Source organism: Microtus pennsylvanicus, chromosome 2 (assembly GCF_037038515.1).
Source record: "Microtus pennsylvanicus isolate mMicPen1 chromosome 2, mMicPen1.hap1, whole genome shotgun sequence".
NCBI lineage: Eukaryota > Metazoa > Chordata > Mammalia > Rodentia > Cricetidae > Microtus > Microtus pennsylvanicus.
The window spans coordinates 97,130,929-97,152,329 of record NC_134580.1 but is presented as its reverse complement, the minus strand read 5'-3'; the positions used below and the strand labels follow the sequence as shown (position 1 = coordinate 97,152,329).

The 21,401-nt window shown below is 49.4% G+C and overlaps 1 protein-coding gene across 1 annotated transcript; it reads right to left on the bottom strand.

Moving 5' to 3' along the window:
- Positions 1–1,240: 1,240 nt before the first annotated feature.
- Ivd (isovaleryl-CoA dehydrogenase) lies at positions 1,241–21,068 on the bottom strand. The gene is made up of 12 exons (XM_075961793.1): positions 20,860–21,068; positions 15,219–15,308; positions 14,962–15,013; positions 9,621–9,790; positions 8,597–8,690; positions 8,302–8,438; positions 6,762–6,858; positions 5,181–5,274; positions 4,565–4,646; positions 4,061–4,165; positions 3,877–3,949; positions 1,241–2,087 (listed from the first exon to the last, which is right to left on the bottom strand). The coding sequence occupies exons 1-12, from the start codon at positions 20,998–21,000 to the stop codon at positions 1,954–1,956; spliced, it is 1,269 nt and encodes a 422-aa protein (XP_075817908.1). The 5' UTR covers positions 21,001–21,068; the 3' UTR covers positions 1,241–1,953.
- Positions 21,069–21,401: the final 333 nt, after the last annotated feature.

Genomic DNA, 21,401 nt, shown 5'->3' with positions numbered 1-21,401 from the left:
AACTGAGGAGTTGACAACTCGGGTGCTCCACCTAGGATGCTATATGCATCAGCCCCAGGTTGGGATGTTCAGGTGCTCCACCTAGGATGCTATATGCATCAGTCCCGGGTTGGGATGTTCGGGTGCTCCACCTAGGATGCTATATGCATCAGCCCGGGGTTGGGATGCTCGGGTGCTCTACCTAGGAGGCTATATGCATCAGTCCCGGGTTGGGATGTTCAGGTGCTCCACCTAGGATGCTATATGCATCAGCCCCAGGTTGGGATGTTCAGGTGCTCCACCTAGGAGGCTATATGCATCAGCCCGGGGTTGGGATGCTCGGGTGCTCTACCTAGGAGGCTATATGCATCAGTCCCGGGTTGGGATGTTCAGGTGCTCCACCTAGGATGCTATATGCATCAGCCCCAGGTTGGGATGTTCAGGTGCTCCACCTAGGAGGCTATATGCATCAGTCCCGGGTTGGGATGTTCAGGTGCTCCACCTAGGAGGCTATATGCATCAGCCCCACGTTGAGATGTTCAGGATGTTCCATTTTTTTCACTACTAGCCCATCTGTTTCAATTCTGACCTTGAAAACATCAAGCTGTCTGGATAGTAAGTAACAAAATAAAAACAAAACCACCCTCAGAGATTGGGCTGGGCATGGTGGTGGCACATTCCTTTAATCCCAGAATTTGGGAGGCAGAGGCAGAAGGATCTGAGTTTAAGACCTGCCACGGATACATATTGAGACAAACCAAAACTCAGAGATGTGCCGGGTGTGTTCATGCCTGTAATCTTGGCACTAAGCAGGCAGGGGCAGGCTAGATCCTGTCTCAAAACCAAACAACTCTCAAGGATGGTCTCCAGAAACTTAATACGGTTCTCCTGCCTTTTGATGCTGGAAAGCCCCACTTTCTTTAAGAGAAATCACAGGGAGGTGCATATGCCTCATGCCTGTAATCCCAGCTCTTGAGGTTAAGGGCAGATCTATAGTCCAAGATCTTAGTTCAAAGCCAGTCTGGGCTACAGGGAGCCCCAAATAAAACCATGGAGAAGTTGGAAGGGGAGGGAGGAGATAGCAGACTCAGTGCTACATGGCTTGCCTAACACACTCCAGGTTCAACCTCAGCACCACAAAAGAAAAAGTTGCTGGGAGATTCGGGTCTGCGACTTCCCACTCCAGACTCCTGGCAAAGACACTCGGGATACAGACAAGTGGCTTGCTTCTCCTCCAGACACTGCTTTGGGCACAGAAGGGTTCGATTTGCAGTATGTTTAATACAAAATGGCAGCAGCCGCTGTGCAGCCATAACAAAATTAGCCACAGGGTGTCTAGAGAAATGTACACAGGCAGAGACTGGAGTTGAGCCAGGCAACCCGGGCTGGCCACAGGGCCTGTGCCTGCTGCCCAGTCGGCTGCAGAAGGTCACACGAACAGTCCCAGCGCTGGCCCGTGACAGAGTGATGCAGTCAGATTCAGGCACACCAGGGACGCCATCCAGAGACAATCTTTCATGCTGTCATGGCTAGACCAGGACTCTGTCTTCCATGGGTCTGTCACATAGATGTTCTGGAACTGTTTAGACCTTAGGGAAACAGCTAACGAGGACAGGGTTTTTGCCTCTTCCTCAAGAAAAGAGACCGTTAAGAAAATTGGAAGCAGCAGCACTCCCGCTACAGTTGCGTTAAAGGGCTCCCTGCCAGACGTTTGCCCCAGCTCAGGAGTAGGGCACCTGCATATCCCAGGTGCCATCCCAGAGGGTCAGAACATCAACATCGGAAGTGGAGAGTAAGGGCACAGTCACTGAAGCCCCCTACGAGCCCCAGAAAACCCCAAGTCCTTTGTGTGGTCCATTTTAAGCTTTCCTGACAGACTGGGCTGACACGGTCGGAGAACCCCACCTCGTGCGGGTGGTGTGCCTCTGCTTCTAAAGGAAGGCCTCAGTGCTAGGACGGGGGCGATCGGCGGTGCTAGCGGAAGTCGGCATTGAATGCTCTGCCAATGACCAGCCGCCTCACTTCACTGGTCCCGGCTCCGATCTCATACAGTTTGGCATCTCGAAGGAAGCGGCCCATGGGGAAGTCATTAATGTAGCCATTTCCACCTGTGAAGAGAAACAACAGGTGGAAGAGAAAGGACAGAATTGAAGGCTTGAAAAATAGAGCCAAGGAGTCATTCTCTAGTACCTTCAGGGATTGGTTTCTTTGCATATAACCTGTGTGCATTCTCCCAATACCCTCCACTCCCCGTGTAGGCAAATGCTCTACCACTGAGTTATGACCCCAGCTCATATTTTACATATGTCTAGGTTGTTTATATATCTAATGTGATACAAGTGCCATTTAAATAGTTGTTATATTGGGATGTTTAGACATGACAAGAGAAGTCTATGTTCATCTCAGGACAATTTTCCTTTTGTCTTACACTTATTTATTTTGTGTGTACTTGTATGCATGCCCATGTGCCTTGGCACACATGTAGAGGTTGGAGGACGTGTGTGTGTGTGTGTGTGTGTGTGTGTGTGTGAATTTTCTCCTTTAATCAAGTGTGTCCTGGGGACCAAACTTCCTTCCTTCTGTGAAAGGGTGTGCCTATCCTAGGCTGGCCCTCAACTCACAAAATAGCCAAAGCTGACCTTGAACTTCTGATCCTCTAACCTCTAACTTCCTGAGTTCTGGGATCTCAGGTATGTGCTACTGAGTGTGCTACACTGAGCTAGAGCCCAGGTTGGCCAAGAAGTTACTAAGTAGCCCAGGTTGCAGTCCTCCTGCTTCAGTTTCCCAAGTGCTGGGATTATAGGTGTGCACTCCCATGCCCAGCCTTTTCTGAATATGTTTGATCGTTGGTTGAACGCAGAAGAACCCCAGGATATACAGGCTCTGGAGGACAGCTGTCTAAAGAGAAGCAGAGGCAATGAGGGACGCTTGTTGGGGCCAGGAAGGCATGGGAGAGCTGGTCTAGAAGGTCAGAATGCTGAGGACCTAGAGATGGACAGGGCAAAACCTGGGCTGTGGACTGCAGAGTGTTCACCTAGTGTGCCCAGAGTTCTGGATTCAGTCCCCAGCACCACACACAAACCATGTGCAGTGGCCTATGCCTATAATCCCAGTCGTCAGGAGGTGGAGGCAGGAGGATTCGAAGTTCCAGGTCATCCTTAGTTATAGGACATTCTCACACACCTGAGACCTCGTTTAAAAAAAAGCTGCAGAATCAGTGGCAGAGATGGAATTCAAACCTAAGCCACCGATGAATGAGGCTGCTCCCCCCGAGACTCTCTCTCCCCATTTCCTGCTGGCCTTAGGCCAGGCAGGGAAGATAAGGAACACTTGGAGCCTCCAACCTCCCCCCTGCCATTTATTTTCCTCTTCCCTTTTTATTTTTGGGGTTTTTCTTTGAGACAGGGTTTCTCTGTGTAGCCTTGACTGTCCTGGAATTCACCCCATAAACCATGCTGGCCTTGAACTCAAGATCCATTGGCTTCTGACTCCTGAGTGCCGGCAGTAAAGGCGTGTGCCACCACCACCCTATGGGTTTTTTTCCCCCTCTTAAAAAATTGATTTTATGTATCTGGATGTTTTGCCAGCATGTCTGCTCACCACATCCATGCCCGGCGCTCTCGGAGGCCACACAGGATGTTGGTTCCCCCTAGAACTGCAGTTACAGATGGTTGTGAGCTGTCAGGTGGGTGCTGGGAATAGAACCTGGGTCCTCTGGAAGAGAAGCCAGTGTTCTTAAGCACTGAACTGTGTCTCCGGGCCCCACTCTCTTTACTTACTGATGGCCATTACAAAAACTTCCCTTTCCTCATCGCTGGAGGCAGACAGAGCCTAGGGAGCCAGCATGACTGTGGCTAGCATAAGCCGAATGAGGAGTGGAGAGGGAGGGCCACTCACCTAAACACTGAATGCCGTCCAGGGCTACCTGCGTGGCACACTCGGCTGCATACAGAATCACACCGGCACAGTCCTGTGGGATGAGGCTTTGCTCAGCAGGGTCCTGACAAACACACAGGCCCCGTCCCCGTCCCCGGAGATGACCCACCAATCCGCCTCTTCTTCCCCCAGAGCTGGCCCTCACCTTGGCAACGATGTGGCCTTCATCACAGGCCTTGGCGACGTTGTAGACATATTGTCGACATGCCATGAGGCGGGTGTACATGTCAGCCATCTTCCCCTGCATCAGCTGGGTACAAAGGGAGGCGCTGGGTCAACACGCTGGAACATTCTAAGGACTAAAAGCAGGTCAAGGGCAAGGACAAGCTGAGGGGCCAGAGAGAGTTGCCGCCTGTGGGGCTAACTTTCGGCAGCTCCTCCAGGCAGGCGGGCGGGATGAGAGATGCAGCTCCCTTTCCCCTAAACTCCAGCAGCTTTACCCTCCAGCCTTGCAGAGTCGAGTTCGTCCGTCTCCAATAGGAATGGGCAGGACAAAGTGACGGACCTCCAAAGCCAGGCTGACTGGGAAAGGGGCTGCATTCTAAGAACTCAAGCTCATTGCTAGAAGACAATAACCTGAACCGCACCACTATCTCCTCCTCTCCTTTAATCCAGCAAAAGAGGACACTTCAGAAAGTATTTCCCTTACCTGGAATTGGCCGATTTTCTGGCCAAAGGCTTCCCTTACGTGCAAATAGGGAATGGTGTGGTCCAGGACAGCCTGCATGATCCTGCCGGAGGAAGACAGCATGGGGGTGTGATGTCAAGTGGGGTGAAAGGGTGTCAGAGGATTAGGCCTGAGGGTTGAGGTGGGAGGAGGAGGAGGAGGAGGAACTGAAGTCCCCGACAGAGACTCCCTGCTGTCTCAGTGACAGCATTGCCTGCCCAGCTCCCAGGCAGGCCCTCTGAGATCTGTTGGGTGTGGTGGAGCAGCAGGCAGGTGTCAGAGTCTGCGTTTCTTGTTTCACAACCACACTGACTAAGCAGAGTTGCTCTCGGGCCTTACCTGCCATCTGTCACATAGTGACATTTCCCTCTGTGTGAAGAAATTAAATACAGGAGGAGATTCACAAGGACAGAGGATAAACCACAAAGTAGCTTCCTTTGTTCCTCCCTTCCTTATCAGGGGGAGGCTGCTAATCTAACAAGACTGGCAAGTTCAGGTTGCCCTGGGTTTCACACTCATCCAGGGGTGCACTAGCTTCCCCAATAAGCCTCACACTGGTGAAGCTTACCCAGGAGGTCCCCAGCCCCCTCACACTTACCCAAGGGGTCCACCTGCCAGCACCAGGCGTTCCAGGTCCAGCCCACTCATCAATACGTAGACCCCCTTACTCTCTTGGCTCAGGATATTAGCAGCTGCCGGGATAAACGCCAGAGAGGGCCGTTCATAGCCTCTTCACTTTTACACAAGGTACTATGTTACACAAGGCACAAAAGCACACTATTTGACCTCCAACTCGCGTTTCCGGCGAGAGGAAAATATGGCTTTTGTCACTTCAGTCAGAAGCGGGGTTCTCGGGACCCTGCACCGTCCACAACACTACAGAGCCCCAAGTTGTTAGGGCTTTCTTTCCTCACCCTGGACTCCCTAGGATTGGTTTGGAAGTCACGCTCCCCTCTTCGCTTCTTTCTACACCTGATGTCTACTCATGCAGAAATCAGAGGGCTCATCCGACTGAGGTCGTGTGCTCAAGTTCAGGGTCACCTTTCTGTGATGTCCATGAGAACTGCTTGGTTGAGAGTTAGGGTGGTCGTGACAGAAGCCGATGGGCAGCTACCCCCTAGTGAGGACTCGGGAGATGTGGACTTGACAACTTAATCCACCTTTAAGGCTGGTGAATGCATTTTCTGTCTTTTCTAAGAGGCGAGTCTGTATGGATTCTTCCTCGAGACTCTTTCTGGACATGGCATTCTGTTTCTGGAAGGTTCACACTGATACAGGAAACGGTCCTTATTCATGACCAGATCCACGCCCTCTACTCTCTCACAGAGCTACATGGTGTCACGTTCACAGTTACGGCACAGGGAAGAAAATATTCCTGCAAAATCAAATTACCTCTCCTTCATCGAGTCTGGCTTCTGTCAATTTATTTCAGAAGGGCTTTTAGCATCATTACCGAGTGTAATTCAGAGTGTTGTGGTTTGGACACAAAATGGCCCCCTGCGGGCCGGTGTGCTGAAGTCGGGGTTCTCCGTGCAGCAGTGTTCTGGGGTGGGGTTTGGGACGTGACTGGACCGTGAAGGCTGGCCCAATCAATGGATTAACCCGATGATGGATTCCTAATTTGACAGCATTAATGAGACAATGGAGACAAACACAAGGCCTCCAGGAAAAATGGGCCACTGGGTGTGTGCCTTTGAGAGTCTAATGGGACTCTGGCCTCTTTTTGATCTCTGCTACTTATCCTGATAAGCCGTTCTCCCCAGGCCCTTCTACCTTTATGCTCTGGCTCACAGTACTGCAGGAACAGCAGTACTGTGGAGCCAACAGATCATAGGCTTGACACCTGAAACCATGAGCCAAAAGAACTTCTTCCTCCTTTAACACATTTCTGTTGCGTTATTTACAAAGGAGACAAGAAGCCGGCCTAGCACAGAGAGATGGAAGGATGTCAGCGGTGATGGTAAGCCTGGGTCCCTTTCACCAGCCTTCATCTGGGCAGGCAAGCAAGCAGCAGCAGGGGCTGTGGCCAGGGCAGACAGCTGTCCAGCAGCTGTAAGCCCACAGCCTAGCTGCATATCATGGAACACGTAATGGTGGTGAACCTCAGTAATGCTGAGATGGGCTTCTCCAGCTTGCAGAGGAGCCAGGATGGAGACTCCCTTATTATTGGGACACTTACCAGGAACTTTGCAGTCGTCGAAAACAAGCTCACAGGTGTTGGAGCCCCTCATGCCCAGCTTGTCGAGCTTCTTGGAGGTACTAAAACCAGGCATACCCTTCGCAGGAAAACCAAAGGAGGTCCTGGTTAGACTTGCCCCAAGGGGGCCTAGTAAAGGGGAAACTCACTCTACCTACCGATTCGGATACCTGCCCACATCTTACTCCCGAATTCTCTCTCTGGATGCAAAACTCCAGTCTTCAAGTCCCACCCACTTTCTTCCCAATACCTCTGCCGCCAGTCTGCTGCTCCTAAGTTCTCAGGGGAGCAGTTCTTCCTCAGCAAAACATCAAGTCCCCAGCTCTCCTCACTCTCCCAGGGGCACGACTCTGAAGACACTCTCAGAGCCCATGCCAATTCCTCTGTCCCCTTTTCCTTAGCCACCTGTTCCACGAGCACGCTGTGACCAGGGTGACTTGGATGCACGTGTCATCAGGTGACAGGGGAGTGAAGGCACACGCTGTTTCGTTACCCCCAGGCCTTTCCAGTTCCCGTCTCAGCCAGCGACTCCTCCTCCTCAAGGGGTGCCCTGCCAAACTCTTGCTTAACTTAACCATGTAGTAAACTTTCTACCATTCCCCTGCAGCTAGGTCCCCAAGCCTCAGTGGCACCTGTACTCTTTCTTCACCAACAGTAGGCAGAAGGTGTGAAGCCAACACCTGCTCCCTTAACTTATATATCTCCAACTTTTTCCAGGCTGGGGCGCAAGCCTTTAATCCCTGCACTTGGGAGGCTAGGGCAGGCGGATCTCTGTGAGTTCAAGGGAAGCTTGCTCTATACAGTGAGTTCTAGGCTTGACAGGGCTACACAAAGAGATTCCATCTTAAAAAAAACAATAAAGCAACAACAAAAGATGACCCTGGTTTTCTTTTTTCTATACAGAAAACTTTGCTGTCTCTTGCTTTTATTTTTTTGGGACAGTCCTGGACCTTATTACAAGGATCAGGCTAACCTCAGACTTGCTTCTGCCCGTCAAGTGCCGCTCATATTACAAATACACATCACCTTGTCCAGCTCCTGGCTTGTTTAAAACTAAAGCAGAACCAAAATGGAACTCTTGAGTTCTAATCTAACTCCTGATGTATCCCGTCCTTGTCCATACTATTGGAGGGACAGCGTCCAAATCGGCATTTGCATTCCCGCCCATGCCTCAGTCTCCCCCACAGCTCCTACTCAGCCCAGTAAGAAAATCCCATAGCTTCCTTTTCTTCTTCCTTGACTCTGTAGACAGACAGCTTTTCTGCCTTCAGACTTGACCCAGCCTCTCTGGATCTCTTTTTTCTTTTTCTTTCTTTTTTTTCTGTAGTGTTGAAAACTGAACCCAGGGTCTTGCGTGCTAAGCAGATGCTCTACTTCTGAGCAACTGGATCAGCACCAGACTTGACTTCTGGGCCACCTTCCTCAGCTTCTGCTACTGGCTCCCTCCTGGGAGCAGAGCACAGAACACTGAACACTGATTGAATCTCAATCGGCTGGAAAGTCTCTCTGATCCCATGCTCACCTTCTCCACAATGAAGGCTGTGATGCCCCGAGAAGCTGGTACGGCAGACAGATCTGTCTTGGCGTAGACAACGAGGACATCGGCGTCAGGGCCATTGGTGATCCAGAACTTGTTGCCATTCAGAACGTAGTGATCGCCTAAGGGACAGCAGGCCGCTGGCTGTTGGCTGAAGTCTCCTGTCCTGCTTCAGCCAACCAGTCCGGTAACTGCTGCCGCCTTGCTGAGAAGCCGTACTGGGAACCCAGCAGAGACCCCTACCTGCCTTTTCCAGCTGCCTTGTGGCAAGCGGCCTCACCTTTCTTTTCTGCTTTAAGCTTCATGGAGACGACATCAGAGCCAGCATTGGGCTCACTCATGGCCAGGGCTCCGATGAAGTCACCGCTGATCAGCTACAAGGAAAACCAAGACCCGCCTTGTTAGGACCTTGGAAGCCCCCTGCAGCAGCTCCCGGGACTGCTCTTCCTGCCCATATTCCACCCTGCAAACTCCCTGCAGAGCAAGGTGGAGTAGCTATCTGGAAGGCCTCTTTTTCTTCCCTTCTACATCCACCACTTTTGGCAGCAGTGGGGATTGGCTCCAGGATCTCAGGCATGCTAAGCATGGGATTTACCACCGAGCCCTCCCCTCAGCCCCCAGTCTTTAGACTTTTAAAAATTATATTTTTATTTATTTGCTCTCTGTGTTTATGTATGCACAAAGGTCACTGTGTGTGTGTGTGTGTGTGTGTGTGTATGTGCGTGCGCACACTCATATCAGAGGACAACTTGCGGAAGAAAGTTGGTGCTTTCTCCACTATGCGTATCAAAGTCAGGTTATCAAGCTTGGTGGCAGGCAGGCACTTTTTACCCACTCTTATTTGCCTTGAGACATGGCCTTGCCAAATCACCCAAGCTGGGACTCATGATCTTCCTTCTTCTGCCTCCCAAGCAGCTGAAACTCCACACGTCACCACAGCTCTGACTGACGGCCCCACCCCCATTTTTTCTTTTTTTTTTTGTTTTTGAGACAGGGTTTCTCTGTGTAGCTCTGGCTGTCCTAGACCTTGCTCTCCTAGACCTTGCTCTATAGACCAAGCTGGCCTTGAACTCAAAGATTCCCCGGTCTCTGCCGCCTAAGTGCTGGGATCAAAGGTGTGCGCCACCACCACACGGTTAGATTTTTTGATTTAAGTATTTCAATTCAATCTCAGTCACTCTCCTAATTCTGTTTAGTTTGTGGGAACAAGACGAGAATGAGAATCTGCTTGTCCCCACCAAGGGGAGGGCATGTCATACAGTGGTAGTGCCGAGTCCCTGCGGATTCCTTCATTCCCGTCTCACCTTGGGAAGGTATTTCTCTTTCTGCGCCTCATTCCCATTGCGAACAATCTGGTTGACGCAGAGGTTGGAGTGGGCACCGTAGCTGAGCCCTATTGCTCCAGAAGCTCGGGATATCTCTTCCATCACCAACACATGTTCTAGGTAGCCCAGGCCAGAGCCGCCATACTGAACTGGGAGTGGGGCAGTGTGGGAAGCAGAAAGGCAACCAGGTTACACCGGAACAATGACAGGAGTCTTTTATGTTTTAATTGTTTGGTTTTGAGATACAGGGTTTCCCAGTAGCTATGGAGCCAGTCCTGGAACTCACTCTATAGACCAGGCTGGCCTCGAACTCACAGAGATCCGCCTGCCTCTGCCTCCCAAGTGCTGGGATTAGAGGCGTGCGCCTGTACCGCCCGGCAGGAATCTTTTATTAATTGGCAGAAAAGAAACACCCTGGTAGCTATTCTAGGTTCCCCTAGTGAGGCTGGCAGGCTGTTGCCAGGGGCTCTGCTCAGAAGGACATACTCCTTGTTCTGCTTGACGCTGGCGAGGAATTGCACTTCAGAGACTATCACGGCCGACTCTGGCTTTATCCCAGACATCTTCAGTAAGGACAAGCAAAAACCTGAGCACCCACTCCTCCAGAAGCTACAGAAGGCGGAAGCAGATGGATGCAGGAAGAAAGAAGGCAAAGAAACATGAAGGGGGTGGGCAGGAAGGGGGCCATGCTCAGAGCACCAGAACCATTTACTGGGTATGTGCAGAGGCCTCAAGAAGGTGAGATTTTAGAAAAGATTTATTAGTGTTTTTCCTTACCTATCATGTGCTTAATGCCACATGTGTACGGGTGTCCCCCAATACCAGAAGAGCCCCTAGAGCGGTGACTCTCAATCCCTTTGGGAAACCTACATCCAAAAATATTTACATCACCATTTACAACGGTGGCGAAATTACAGTTATGAAGTAGCAATAACTTTATAGTTGGGGGTTACATAGGAAGGTTGAGAACCACTGCCCTGAGCTAGAGTTATAGGTAGCTGTGCTCCACACAGTGTGGATACCAAGGGCTGAACCTGGTATCTGGAAGACAGGGGATGCTCTTAACCACCGAGCCATCTCTCTGGCCCAGAGGTGAGAGTTTAAAGCATAGCTTTGGGAACAAAGTGGGGCTGATACATATCTATGTAGCATACTCTACAGATGTGCACACAGGTACGCACACACACACACACAGAGATATCCAAAAAAAATTTTTTTTTAAAAGAGGTTTTCAGAACGGGCACAGTAGCACACACCTGTAACCCCAGACTTGGAAGGTGGAGGTGGGAAGATCATGAGTTCAATGCTGTCTTTGGCTACGTAGCAAACTCAGTGCTGGCCTGGGCTATCGGAGGCCCGATCTCAAAAAATTAGGAGGGAAAGGAAAAGAACAGAAAACGGAAAAGAGAAAGAAAGCACGTACTCCTTGAAAGCTGTCCCCCAAAAATCCAAGTGTCTAGGTCCCATGGTTCCATAAACACGCTCGTCTGAGCTCTCAGGCCACACCATGCTCAGGGGAGTGAAGCTGCCAACTGCAACTCCAGGAAGTAAAGTAGGAAACAGAACTCCTGTCTGGCCTTCAAAACTCATCCTTCAGCTGGGGCCTGCTGGTGTAGGCCTATGTCTCAGCCACCTGAGAGCCAGGAAGAACACATTCAAGTCTTACCTGTCTACGGAGGGAGTTCAAGGCCAGCTAGGGAAACTTGGTGAGACCCAGACTCAAGATAAAACAATAGGAAAAGAGGTGGAGAAATAGCTCAATGTTAGGGCTCGTGTCTGGCATGTGCAAGGCCTTAGGTTCAATCCCCAGCACAAACAATAGCCCTGGCTTTCTTTTTGAAGTTCCCACTTGAAAGGACTTTATCTGAGTTCTTGTTTTTTTTTGTTTTTGTTTTTATTTTCTGAGACAGGGTTTCTCTGTGTACCAGTCTTAGCTGTCCTGGGACTCGCTCTGTAGACCAGGCTGGCCTCAAACTCATAGAGATCCAGCCATCTCCCTCTGGCTCCAGACTGTTGGGATTAAAGGCATGGGCCACAACCATCTGGCTTGATTTCTTATTTTTTAAGTGTGGTGCTGGGGGTCAAACTTAGGACTTCATGCAAAGTATATACACTCTTGCCAATAAGCTACTCCCCTGCTCCAGATTTCTTCCGCTTCATTTCTTTCCTTTTCTTCTTTCCACCTTTGTTCTCAAATTTCTGCTCTTCTTGCTCTTCCTGCCTTGCCTCTGAGTGTTGGGATTATAGGCACCATTCATTTCTGTCATGTTGGGGACAGGCATTCTAACAACTGAGCTGTATCCTCAGCTTCTTCCTCAGGGTCTCATACACCTCAGGGTGGCCTTGAACCTCCAACCTTCCTACCTCAGTCACTCAAGTGCTGGGGTTACAGGAGTTTAATCACACAGCCTGGCTTCAGCCCCTTGATTTTAAATTCCTTCTTTGTTTTATTAAATACATTCTCATTCAGAAGCATGTTATGTTGGGCTGGATCATAAACCCTCAAAGCACAAAGAGAATCTTGCTAGGGGGGTTCCCAAAAGGCCCTTCCTTCCCTATGTCAATGTGAAACTCGCTCACATTGACATGGTTTAAATGAAACAGTTTCATTGTATCACCAGAGTAAGTTTCCAGGGTCAACTCAAACCCCAGGAGGACATAAGGTGAAATATACAGACACCCATCAAACCAACACCTGTCTCTGATACCAAATCCAGTCACATCTCTTACATAAAGAAAACGGCAATATAACTTATGCATACCTGCCCATATCCTCTAAATCCTCCACTATTCATTATGTGAATAGTACATGCTTTGTACAAATAGTAGTATTTATACAAATATTTGTACAAATATTAGCTTTATTCCCCTTAAACATTTTTACATTTATTTATTTTATGCACACGGGTGTTTGTCTGTCTGTCTGTATGTATACCATATGATGCCTGGTGCCCTTGGTTGACAGAGCTCCTGCAACCAGAGTCAATGGATGGATGTGGGGCACCATTTGGGTGCTGGGAACCAGAGGCGGGTCCTTTGCAAGAGCAACCAGTGCTCTTCACCACTGAGCCATCACTCCAGCTACACCCCACAACCCCTTTTCGAGTGAGGATCTTAGCTCTGTAGCCCAGGTTGGCTCTGGACTTCCAGTCTTCCTGCCTTAGCCTTCCAAATATGGGATTAGACAGTTGCTCTGCTGGGCAGTGGTAGCTCACACCTCCAATCCCAGCACCCAGGAAGCAAAGGCCAGTGGATCTCTGAGTTCGAGGTCAGCCTGGTCTGCAGAGACAGTTCCAGGACAGCTGGGACTACCTGAGAAACCCTGTTTTGATTAGAACAAAAACAAAACAAACAAACAAAAACAAAACAAAAAAACCCAAACCAAACAAACAAGAGTCAGAGAGAGAAAGAGAGAGAACCAGTTCTTTTGTATTGCCCTCATGGCCAGGAGCGTGGCTGAATGAGGAGGCCAACAGCTCAGGCATTTACTGTCATGGCAACCCAGGCAGAGTCTTTTTCTGGAAGGCAACACAGAACCATAATATACCAGCGTCCTGCCTTTTTACCCCAAACAAGTTGTAACACACACAGGGGATACTGTGCAGGCCCAAGAGCCTACTAAAACTCAAGATTATCATGGGACCACCTTACCTGAGGACCCAGACATTCCTCTTAGTCCCATTTCTGACCCCAAATGAGCTTGGTGGACAGGCCATGAGCAGAGTACTTTTCCTAAAGATTCGCACGTACAGGCCATTAGTGAGACAGAGCTCAGGGGTCCCCGAGGGAACCGATCCACTAGGACAGTTATTCTACACTCCCCCAAATCGCCTGGAGGCATCTGTAGAGCATGCAGATTCCATAGGATGCAAGGCTCTCATTAAATCTTCAGCATGGAATTAAAATACCGGGTCAAGAGTCTGAGAGATCCTGCCTTTTTGCCATCCCTAAGGATGATGTCAACGGCACTGCTTCAGGTTCAAGGATGAGGAAGTCCTTTGGGAACGATCTCTCCCTTCTCTTTCTGTTTGGTTGTTGATTTCCGCGTGTGCGTATGAGTGGACCTATGTATACGTACGTATGTATGATGCATGTGCACATGTGTATGTGAGTGCACACACACTCCTGTGGACACGCGGGAGGCCAGAGGAAGATATCTGGCATCCTCTTCTATCACTCTCTACCTTGTCCAGCTGTCCTGGAACTTGCTTTGTAGATCAGGCTGGCCTCGAATTCAGAGATCTGCCTTCCTCTGGTGGGATTAAAGGCGTGTGCCACCATGTGCTGTGGGACAATGGTCTTCTACCTTATAAAGATTTGTCACTTGTATTGCTTTAATAAAACGCTGATTGGCCAGTAGCCAGGCAGGAAATATAGGCGGAACGACCAGAACAGGAGAATTCTGGGAAAAGGAAAGGTTCAGTCTGCAGTTGTCATCCAGACAAAGGAAGCAAGATGAGAATGCCTCACTGATAAATGGTACCAAGCCACATGGCTGACACAGACAAGAGTTATGTTAATATAAGTTATAAGAGTAATAACAGCACATACCTTTAATCCCAGCACCTGGGAGGCAGACAGGCAGATGTCTGTGAGTTCAAAGCCAGCCTGGTCTATAGAGCTAGTTCCAGGACAGGCCCCAAAGCTACAGAGAAACCCTATCTCAAAAAACCAAAAAAAAAAAAAAAAAAAAAAAAAAGAAAGAAAAGAAAAGAAATCCTGTCTTGAAAAACCAAATTAAAGAAAAAAAAGAGTTAATAAGAATCCTGAGCTAATAGCTCAACTAGTTTATAATTAATGTAGGCCTCTGTGTGTTTCTTTGGGACTGAACGCCTGTGGGACTGGGTGGGACAGAAACCTCTGTCAACAATCATGCCTGGCTTATGTTGTTCCTTTTGAGGTAGGATCTCTCACTGAACCTATAACTCATGTTTTTTGGCTAGGATAGCAGCATGTGAGCCCAAGCAAGCCCCAGCAAGCCTCCAGTCCCTTCTGGGATTCCAGGCAATGGTGGGACAGGCCCTGCTTTTATAGAGTGCTGTGCTCTGAGCTCTGGTCCTCATGTTTACATAGCAAATGCTCCTAGCTTGAGCCTTCTTTCCAGCCCCTTGTTTTTGTTTTTCTGAATCAGGGTCTCAGTCTGTAGCCTAGGCTGGTCTGGAACTTACTGCATAGCACAGGCTGACCTTGAACTCAGAACTGCCCTTCTGTTTCAGGCCCCTGAATGTTGGGAGTACAGGAATGTGCCACCATACCCACTTCCCTTTGCGTCTGTTTTAGCAAAAGAGAGAGTCTCAGTAGGAAGAGAAGCCATACTCACCAGGGGCTGTGATGCCCAGTACTCCCAGGCTCCCCAGCTGCTTCCAGAACTCCTATCAAGAGAACAGAGTGAGGCGAGTTTCAAGGCGGCAGTTAGCCATAGGTGGCCCGGACAACAAGATCAAGTCATTCAAAGAAAGGAACTATACACTTAGGCAGGCCCCTGTCAGCAGGAGATGGGGTGCACCTTTCTGGGCACCAGTGCAACACAGCACTGCTCCAGAAGCTGCCACTCCCACCCTCAGCCTCGCAACTCACTCTCAGGTTCTTGAACTCGTTGCTCTGATCAATCTCTTGGGCTTTGGGGGCCAGGTTCTCATGCACGAACTTAGATATAGTCTGACGAAGCTAGAGAAGAAAGTTAGACAGAGGCTATTGAAACCAAGACGTGATTGCCACTGAGAGTAATGTCCCTGTGGCTGAAGGCCACAGGCACCTTCACCATGTAGTGTCAGGTCAAAGCTTAGGGGTCCCACTGAATTATGCTTCTTCAGAAGCATCAGAAAGGAGGGAGCTTCGCTGGGCAGTGGTGGCGCACACATTTAATCCCAGCACTTGGGATGCAGAGGCAGGTGGATCTCTGTGAGTTTGAGGCCAGCCTGGTCTACAAGAGTTAGTTCCAGGACAGGCACCAAAGCTACAGAGAAACTCTGTCTCGAAAAACCAAAAAAAAAACAAAAAGAAAAAAAAAAAAAGAAAGGAGGGAGCTTTAACTGAGAAACGCCTCTATCAGATCCCACTGTAGACAAGCTTATAGAGCATTTTGCATTTTCTTTTTTCTTTTTTGTTTTTTCAAAACAAGGTTCCTCTGTGTAGCTGTGGAGCTTTTTTTGGAACTTGCTCTGTAGATCAGGCTGGCCTCAAACTCAGAGATCTACCTATCTCTGCCTCCCGAGTGCTGGGATTAAAGGTGTGTGCCATCACTGCCCGACTTGGGCATTTTCTTAATTAGTGATCAATGCGGGAGGGCACAGTCTAAAATTATTCCGTGCCTTCCTGCTGTACTACTCAGAGTAACACACAAGCCTCGAAGCCAGTCCGTACATCCTGTCCTCCACTGGCCGTCCAGCCTTCCCCGTACCTTCCCACTACCCATTCCTGACACTCCAGACACTCCCACGCTGTCCTGACACTTGCCAGTCTCTCCACCATCCTTGAGACTGTGGCTGAACGAGATTACTCAATGAGATGAGACACTGCCCTGCTGGAAAAATTACAGCCCTAGCCCTGAGCACCAGAGACCCAGGTGTGAAGCCCGAGGTCTCCAAAGCGGCTCTCTGCCAATCATACAGCCAGGGGCTGCTTCTGTTCTTTGTTTTTAAAATCATATTTATTTGTTTTGTGTGTGTATGGCGGAGTTCCACGGTGCATGTCTGGATCAGGGGACGACTTTTGGGGTCAGTTCTTTCTTGCTACCACGTGGGTCCTGAGACTCAAACTCAGGTCAGCAGATTTAGTGGCAAGTGCCCTTGACCACTGGGCCATCTTGCTGGCCTACTTTGATGCAATGAGACCAGGGCTATGGGAGAATCACAGACCCAAGCACTTCACGCAGCCTCTAAGTGACACAGCCTCCTGCCCCCAGCTAGAGCTCTGGTTCAGCACCGCTCGTAACCACAGTCTTCATTTCTCTGCCCCACCTCCACCTTTCATTTGGCTACAAGAGCAAAACTTACTTAATATTTAACTTCTCCCCATCTGAAGCCAGAGTTTGCCATGTCATCCAGGCCTTGCCAAACTACTATAGAAGAACAGAACATCGCAGGCTGGAGAGATGGCTCAGCAGGTTAAATGTGCACCCTGTGAGCCTGAAGGCCTTTGTTTAGTGCCCCCTGAGCCCATGGAGAGGCGGAAGGAGAGAACAAGCTCTAAAAAGCTGTCCTATTACCGTCACATATACACACAATAATAATACAGCTAAAAAAAAAATCTTCAAAAAAAAAAAAAAGCTTGTTATAGTGGCATGGAAGTAGGCAGATCTTGAGTCCAGCTAGGTTGGTCTATATAGTGAGACAGTCTCAGAGAGAGAGAGAGAGAGAGAGAGAGAGAGAGAGAGAGAGAGAGAGAGAGAGAATTATAGGATAGAATATGTTCAAAGTCCATGGAAATGTCCTTATGCAACTTAACGCTATGTACAACGAATACACACAAGTGGTGTATGTTTTTGGGGGGCGCATGCCTATCTATAATCCTAGCACTCAGGAAGCTGGGCAGGAAGATACTAAAATCTCTAGGCCAGCTTAGCCACTTAGCAACATCCTGTCTCAAAACAAGGAACAGTATAAAATACCAACTACAAACAAAGGCAATCCTCTTTATAGTACTCAGAGTCAGGCCAGTGCACTGCAAAAACACTGATTTAGAAAGGCAAGTGCGGGGATAGACGACCGGTCAGTGGTTAAGAGCGTGTGCTGGCTAGTTGTATTTTTTTCTTTTTTAAAAAATCAACTTGATACAAGCTAGGGTTGTTGGAAAGGAGGGCGCTTCCATTGAGAAAAAGCCTCCACATGATTCAGCTGTAGATAAGCTTAATTAGTGATCAATGGGGGACGATCAAGTCTATTGTGGGTGGGATCACCAGAGGGTGAGGGGTGGGTCTGGGCTCTATGGGAAAGGCTGCGCGCAAGCCAGGAGGAGCAAGCCAGTTAGCAGTCCCCCCCCCCAATGACCTCTGCATCAGCTCCTGCCTCCAGGTTGCTGCCCTGTTTGAGTTCCTGTCCTGACTTCCTTCAGTGATGGACTAAGGTGTGGAAGTAGAAGACAAATTAACCCTTTCCTCCTCATGCTGCTTTCGGTCACGGTGGGTTTTTTTTTGTTGTTGTTGTTTTTGTTTTTTTAATATTTATTTATTTATTATGTATACAATATTCGGTCTGTGTGAGTATGCCTGCAGCCCAGAAGGCGGCACCAGACCCCATCACAGATGGTTGTGAGCCACTATGTGGTTGCTGGGAATTGAACTCAGGACTTTTGGAAGAGAAGACAATGCTCTTAACCTCTGAGCCATCTCTCCAGCCCCGGTCACGTGTTTTATTGAAGCAATGGTAACCCTAACTAGGACAGAAGTTGGTACCAGGACAGTGTCTGTGGCAGACCTGACTGTGTCGTTTTGGGGAGGATCATGGGAGGTCTTTGTGACCTTGAGCTAGGGAATGTTCAAAGCTGGGTGAACTGTTGTAGGAGTCTGGGAGATAAGAGAGTTGAGAGAAATGCCGAGGATGAGGATGGAGGCCTGGCTTGTGAAGTTCCACAGGGAAGTTTGAGAGTCACTAAAGACTTTCCTGGGGCCGTTGCATATTTCGGGTTAAGAATCTGTGGTTCTGGTGAGCTGGGGCTGAAGAGTCGGCTGGGATTAACACGCTGTCAGCACCACTACAGTGAAGCCTTTGCTTTGCTAGGACAATCGATGCTGGAGCTGAGGAACTAGTGTTGTGTGAGAAGAGCCCAGCATCACGGAGGTGTTTCCTCAGAGGCAGCACACAGACACTGAGGTGCAGAGGCGACCAAGGTTGTACCTTGTGCTGGTAGCTGAACGTGATCATGTATAAGAGTCACCCAGGGATGTGTTTGTGTCAAATTGACCACAGGTCACTTGTGCTGGCTACTGTTACATCATTTTGACACAAGCTAGGGTCATCAAGAGAGGAGGGAGCCTTAGTTGAGGAAATGCCTCCATAAGATTGGCTGTAGATGGGCTGAAGAGATGGCTCAGAGGTTAAGAGCACTGCCTGCCCTTCTAAAGGTCCTGAGTTCAATTCCCAGCAACCACATAGTGGCTCACAGCCATCTGTAATGAGATCTCGCACCCTCTTCTGGCCTGCGGGCATACATGCAGACAGAACACTGTATTCATAATAAATCTTAAAAAAAAAAGGCATTTTCTTAACTAGTAATTGATGGGGGAGATCACAGTGTGGCCATCCTTGGGCAGTTGGTTCTGGGGTCTATAAGAAAGCAGGCCGGCCGAGCAAGCCATGAGGAGCAAGTCAGTAAGCAGCACCCCTCCATGGCCTCCACATCGGTTCCTCCCTCTCGGTTCCTGCCCTGTTTGAATTGCTGTCCTGACTTCCTTCGAGGATGGACTAAGATGTAGAAGTGTAAGCCAAATAAAATAAACCCGTTCCTTTCTAAGTTGCTTTTGGTAATGGTGTTTTATTGCAACAATAATAATCCTACCAAAGACTTCCCGCCTTTGCAGATGACCTAGGTTCGATTCCAAGCACTCCAATTCCAGGGGTTAGGATACCATCTTCTAACCTCTGCTAGCACCAGGTGGGCATGTGGGACACATACATACATTCTGGCAGAAACACTTGTACACATAGAGTAAGTAAATATACAAATTAGTTAAAAAGGTAAATGAGTTCACCAGCAAATACCCAATTCCTTTATTGCTGTAGGATGGTATAGAGACAAAAATGATATTCCATATGAACATTAACGTTCCAGATGCTTAGGAACAGGACTGTGGTAGGGAAACCCACAGATTCAGCTGGCCCGAGCTAGTGGGAGGACACTGATTCCGGACTGACAATTGGGGCACCTGCATAGGACCAAACTAGGTCCCCTGAAAACAGCTGATAATGGTGTGGCTTGGACAGTGTGTGGGGACACTGGCAGTGGCACCAGGATTGATTTTGTGGACCCATTCTCTATGGAGAGATGTCTTGCTCAGCCTCGGCACGGGGGTGAGGGGGGAGAGGAGAAAGGGCCTTGGTCCCGTCTCAAGGAGGTGATGGGACGAACTTAGTTGACTTCCCAGGGGAAGTCTTACCCTCTCTGAGGGAGGGGAGTGGGAGAAGAGGAGGGAGGGAGAACTGGGATTGGCATGTAAATAAATCAATCAATAAAATAACAATAAAACACGACTGTGGGAAAGTTACATCCTCAAAGTATGTTTGCCCCAAAGATCTGAATGCAACCATTGTTCTCTAGGACACAGAGAACACAACAGGTTGGGAACCAGTCAACACGAAGACAGGCTAGTGGAACGACAAGCTGGGACCTTAGTATCCAGGTTATGACAGTCTTCTGGCCTGGGGTTTCCAGACTCTTCCTCCACCTAGGCTGACATTCATAGCAACACTCGCCCTTGTACACATCTGACTCAAGTAGCAATTGTGTGCTAAACAATCACTCCATAGGACTTTTCTTAGGCAATCTATAGCAATTGCTTAATACATACATTGCTGGGACCCGAGCCATCCCAGGACGTATTTACTAGGGTTTTATTTAGAGCCTTAAATCCAGCAATAAGGGTGGACAGGCAATCTGTGAACACATCCTTCAAGGTCTTCTTCAGCCTTGTGCTCTAGGCCTTGAGGAAGGGAAGGAAGCAAACAAAGGGTGCACTTCAGAATTCCTTAAGTCTCCCACTGAAAAAAACAACCAATGCCTTGTTGGTTATGGATCAACCATAATCTCAACCTTCAACAGAGAACCACAATGTAAAGCCTGGTGTGGTGGTCCACGCCTTTAAACCCCTCACTCTGGAGGCAGAAGCAATCAGACCACTGGAGTTCAAGGCCAGCCTGGTCTGCAAAGGCAGAGTCTAGAGGGAAGGGGACCGACACACGCAGAGTATTGGCTGGAGTCTGAGTCGACGCCTGATTGCCACTAGGGGCAGGGCCAACCAATCCTCCTACCCAAATACCACCAGTCTCCCGGGAGCTTTGGTTTTTTTACTCTTCTATTTCCTTCTAGCAGCTCTGCGTTGCTGTCTGTTGCAAATATTCCCTCACTAGAGATAATGATGAGTCAGAGGCTTGGGCATTAGCTAAGAGGAGGAAGGCAACAGTCCCTTTCCCTGGCTTACTAGTGACGCTTCCAAGGCCCGGCAGGCACAAGTTACTTGTGGGATGGGACACGGGCCATGAGGCCTTCGGGCCGGCCTCCCTACCTGCTTCTGCTCCTCGTTTAACCCGTTGATAGCATCGTCCACAGGCAGCATCGAGTGAGCCCGCTGCGGGACAGCGAGGGGCGATGGTCGCAGTCTCCAACTGGACACCCGTCGCCCCAGCAGCCTGACTGCAGTCGCCATCTCTGCCTTGCACCGGGAGCTTCGGCTGCATTAGCTCCACCAATCTAGTCTCACAACTCTGTCCAATTGGAGAGGGGGTGGGGCTAGTCTCACAACTCTGTCCAATTGGAGAGGGGGTGGGGCTTCAGAAGCCAATCACACGCGGAGACCAGCCGAAGGCTTTGCTGCTCTTGCAGTCACGCAAACCAATCAGTCGTGAGGCGGTAGCCTTCCCTGCCTCCGGTGGTTGCCGCCTGCGGTACTTTCTTTCCTAAGTCTCTTTCCTGGGATAGAAGAGCCCACAAAATAGTATCTCGTGCTGAGATTGTAACCTTTAACCACAGAAGACTACCTTCGGGGTACTCCAACATAGGACGGACCGAGCGCATGTTTGGAGGAACAAACTGTCCAGACAGATCTAG